Source organism: Lactuca sativa, chromosome 4, assembly GCF_002870075.4.
Source record: "Lactuca sativa cultivar Salinas chromosome 4, Lsat_Salinas_v11, whole genome shotgun sequence".
Taxonomy (NCBI): domain Eukaryota; kingdom Viridiplantae; phylum Streptophyta; class Magnoliopsida; order Asterales; family Asteraceae; genus Lactuca; species Lactuca sativa.
In genome coordinates this window covers 14,567,567-14,571,926 of record NC_056626.2, presented here as the reverse complement: position 1 = coordinate 14,571,926, position 4,360 = coordinate 14,567,567, and the positions used below count along the sequence as shown (strand labels likewise).

The window sequence follows — 4,360 nt, the reverse complement described above, 5'->3', positions numbered from 1 at the left end:
TCCGTTTTCAGCAAGAAGAAAGGCAGCAAATCAGGAGCATCCAGTGCCTCATTAACAATTGAAGAACCAATTCACGAAGATATCGAGTACGAGACCGAGGAAGAAGAAGAGCATATTTTCGAGCACGAAACCGATTCCGAAGAAGAGTTAGCTATCACTATGGCTAACATCGATGAAGTCCCCATGGGGGAGTGGAAGAAAATGATGCGTGATGACACCGGGCCGGGACTTGTGCAACCCGCAATTCCCGCAACCGCTACGTTTGAACTAAAGGGCCATATTCTCGCTCAACTCAAGGAGATCCCTTTTTACAGGAGAGATCATGATGACGCTTACAAGCATTTGGACGAAGTAAATGATGTGGCCGATTACTTCAACGTGCCCAATGTGCCTCGCGAGATCCAGCTTCTTCGCATGCTTCCTGTCACATTTAAGGGAGCTGCAAAAGATTGGTTGAAGTCACTCCCTCCCGGATCGGTCACCACATGGGCCAAGATGAAAGAAGAGTTCATTGACCATTTCTGCCCACCTTCCAAGATAGCCAAGCTAAAGAAAGCCATTGCCAACTTCGAGCAACAACTCGGTGAATCTCTTTATGAAGCTTGGGAAAGGTACAAGAGCCTACTTAGAAATTGCCCACACCATGATCTCAATAGCCAACAAGAGGTCTCCATCTTTTATGATGGAGTTAATGTCACCACAAGGCAACTACTCGATTCACAAGGCCCGCTCACCCGAAAGCCACCTCCGGAAATAAAGGAATTAATTGAAGAATTCTCTAAGCATTCTAGAGAATACCACAATCCGAGGAATGAAGTGAGTCGTGGAGCAGTAAACTCGGTGAACGATGGCATGGCAGCGGTAATAGCTAAACTCGATAGCCTAGACCAAAGAATGACGAAAATGGATCAAACGATCCATGCTATTAGAGTAGGATGCGAAAATTGTGGCGGCCCCCATCTTACCAAGGATTGTGATCGAGACGAGAATGGAAATAAAAAGGCTCAAATATTCTATTCCAGTGGCGATAGATACGATGAAGACTGGAGGAAACCAAAAACCAAAGAAGGAATGGCTCCCATACGAAGAGTATAAAATGGCTAAGGAGGAGAAATACAAACAGAGGGAGAGGGGATTCTATCAAAAGGAAGAGCCGGTGACGGAAAAGAAGGCAAATTTAGAAGATATACTCATAAGGTTCATAACCGCGTCCGAGAAAAGACATAATGATCACGATGTAGCAATGCAAGAAACCAGAAACATGTTGAGGAATCAGCAAGCTTCCATTCTCAACATTGAGAAACAGCTGGGACAGCTTGCACATCAAGTGAATGAAAGAAGACCGGGTCAACTTCCGAGCAACACCGAGCCCAATCCAAGAATAGAGAACATGAGCGTAATAACCTCCAGCGGTGAAGAAAATTTTACAGAAACACTAAGAGTCTCCAAGAAGAAGGGAGAAAAGGAAGAAAAACCAGAACCAGAAAAACCCGACCAGACTCGCCGAGTCACTCTCATGGACTCGACGAGTCCAGTCGGGAATGAAGATACTGCCAGTTTTCCAAAGCCATACAATCCTCCTTTGCCATACCCAACCAGAGCCATGCCTGCAGAAAAAGTTCAAGCCTATAGAACCTTCATGGAGCATGTTAAAGCTTCACAAGTCAATATGCCAGTTATGGAAACAATGCTCCAAACTCCTAAATACTTTAACTTGCTTAAAGGCCTTTTTGCTGCTAGGAAAGATCTGGCTGAAGTCGCGGAGATATTGATGAGTGAGCTGCCTGAGAAGAAGGGTGATCCGGGTAACATAGTAATTCCATGCCAATTTGGTAATGAAGTTGCTACACGAGCATTGGCTGATTTAGGTGCAAGCATTAATTTGATGCCCTATTCATTCTTTAAGAAGCTGAATTTACCAGCACCAAGGCCGGTAAATATGAGAATCCATTTGGCAAACAAAACAATAATTCATCCACAAGGCATTTGTGAAGATCTCCTTATCAAAGTGGACAAGTTCATATTCCTAGTAGACTTCGTGGTTGTTGATATGGAAGAAGACCCCGAAATTCCAATTATTTTGGGGAGATCATTCCTAAACACCGCGTGTGCCTTAATTGATATAAGTAAGTCTACATTGACATTGAGAGTGGGTGATGAGGCTGTGAAGTTTAAAGCTATTCCAGAAATCAAGCAAGAAGAGAAAAAGAATGGAGAAGTCTCAATGATCCAATTGGATGATGAGATATTAGAAAAAGAGCTTGCACATTTGATGAAAGAAGATCCAAGCAAGTTTGTGATGCACTCTGAAGAAGAAGGAGATGTTAACAAGGACTTGGAAGAATTGGAAAAGCTACTGGAAGGAGCCCACTCAGAAGAAACCCAAGATTCTAGGGAATTCGTACCGACTCGCCGAGTCACTTCAATGGACTCGACGAGTCCAGTCGATTTGGGCAAACACTTGGCCGACCTGGATCTGCTTGTTACTAGTCCTTCATATACCTTGGATTTCAGCAATATACAGGAGTTTTTAGAAGAAAAAAACAGCAGAAAAGGGAAAGGAAAGGGGAGTTCAATACGCCAATATTGCATGTCTTGATGCGGTCAAATTCGAGGAAGGGTTAAGCACGGGAAAGGATGCAGGAATAAAGGAAAGGAAGGAGGAAGCTGATCACCAATTCACCACTAAACCTAGAGCACGGACCATTATGAAATATGAAGTTATTAAATTTAAAGAGAAGGAGGTTCAAGAGACGGTGAAAAAGAAGGGGGTGAAGAAGAAAAAGAGGAAAAGGCAAGCCCAAGCAGCTGGAGATGAAGCAATGAAAAGAAAAAGAGATGAATTAAAAAGGGCTTACAAGAAAAAGATCCACGCTTACAAGACCAAGTACAAATCACAAAAAGTTAGCGTGCGTTCCCGATGCCTGAAGATGACAAAACGTAGATGGGAAGGAGTCTAGCTCATGACTCCTCAAAAAGAAGCGCTTGGCGGGAGGCAACCCGTTCAATAGAGTTTGCTTTCTTTTACTTTTTAGTCTTCTTTTTATTTTTCTTTTTATTTTCCCTTCGTTTTTATTCTTAATCTTCTAAATCATCGGGCATGTCTGCTTGAGAGTTGCATAGCCTAAGTGTGGGGTGAAATGATTCATAATAAACAGAAAAATTTTGAAAATTATGCAAATTTTTAAATGACTCGCCGAGTCTGACCACGACTCGACGAGTCCACATGGATTTCAGAAAATTTTTGACTACGCGACTAGACTCGCCGAGTCTGACCACATCTCGACGAGCCGGTCTTATTCACAGAAAAAAATAATTTCAAAATTAATTTTACAATGGTTAAGTAGGGTTTTAACCCTAAAGAATCAGTTTCACATCTACACTCGTCGACGGGCCGTTTTTTGCAACTTCTCTCTCAAGCATTCATCAAGTTCTTCCAAAATTCTCAAGCACAATCCAAAAAAGGTATCAAATTTCTTCCTATTTTATCTTAAGAGCATGATCATAAGGCTATCCAAGGTAGAAATTGCATGAAAAACCCGTTTTTGAGAAGTTCTAAATTTCTAGGGTTTTGATTTTTCATGAATTAAGTTGTTTTGAATGCTTATTTTGGCCTTAATACATCAATACTAAGTGTTGAGACAAGACCCTTGAAAGAATTTACAGGTTTAATGGTCCAATTTACTGCGACCCGTCGACTGACTCGTGCAGGTTGTGCGACTCGTCGAGTCGGGCATGGACTCGACGAGTCCAGTCGATTTACAGATACAATTCAGTTTTTAATTATATTCTGTGTTTCTGGGTTTTGTTTACATGTTTTGCAGAAATCATGTTCAGAAGAGGACAATCTTCAAGTGGTAGCCAAGGGGAGTTTCCATGGCTAAACTTCCCGCAAATTGAATCCGCTTCAACAATGAGGAAGTGGAAGAAGAAGCTCTCCGACATTAAGAAGAAGGAGGTGTATGTGCCGAACAGAATTGATTGGGAGTGGCTGCAAAGTGTTAGATATGAAGAAGAACTAGCTCCTTACCTTTTGAAGGAGTTCCAACATGAAGGCGAGACAATGATCTGCGATGGGTGGAGCCGGGTCTTCCGCATACAAGAGCCGGTCTATTTAGAGCTTTGCTTGGAGTTTTTCTCCACGGTGTCTTTCACCGGGGGAGTGGATGTCTTTCACCCAGCGAGCTTTACTTTTTGTCTTGGGGGCGAGTATCGTCAATGCTCGGTGGTGGACCTTGCCTGCCGACTAGGGATCTATGATCAACCCTTGGTGTCAACAAACATCTTTCGGGCCTTTTTGGCAAACACTCACATGGTGTTCCCCGATGGAGTTGCAAGCACAGGTTGGTGGAATACCATT

General features: G+C 42.8%; 1 protein-coding gene across 1 annotated transcript; it reads left to right on the top strand.

Moving 5' to 3' along the window:
- The first annotated feature begins 2,224 nt into the window (after window positions 1-2,224).
- LOC128133378 (uncharacterized) lies at window positions 2,225-3,884 on the top strand. The gene is made up of 3 exons (XM_052770775.1): window positions 2,225-2,323; window positions 2,535-2,903; window positions 3,825-3,884. The coding sequence occupies exons 1-3, from the start codon at window positions 2,225-2,227 to the stop codon at window positions 3,882-3,884; spliced, it is 528 nt and encodes a 175-aa protein (XP_052626735.1).
- Window positions 3,885-4,360: the final 476 nt, after the last annotated feature.

Bases quoted from the DNA above. Each gene is read 5' to 3' on its own strand.
- LOC128133378 (XM_052770775.1), top strand. From the start codon at position 2,225: ATGATCCAATTGGATGATGAGATATTAGAAAAAGAGCTTGCACATTTG. The intron at 2,324-2,534 runs GTTAACAAGGAC...AGGAGTTTTTAG, and splicing joins ACTCTGAAGAAGAAGGAGAT to AAGAAAAAAACAGCAGAAAA. The intron at 2,904-3,824 runs GTTAGCGTGCGT...CATGTTTTGCAG, and splicing joins CCAAGTACAAATCACAAAAA to AAATCATGTTCAGAAGAGGA.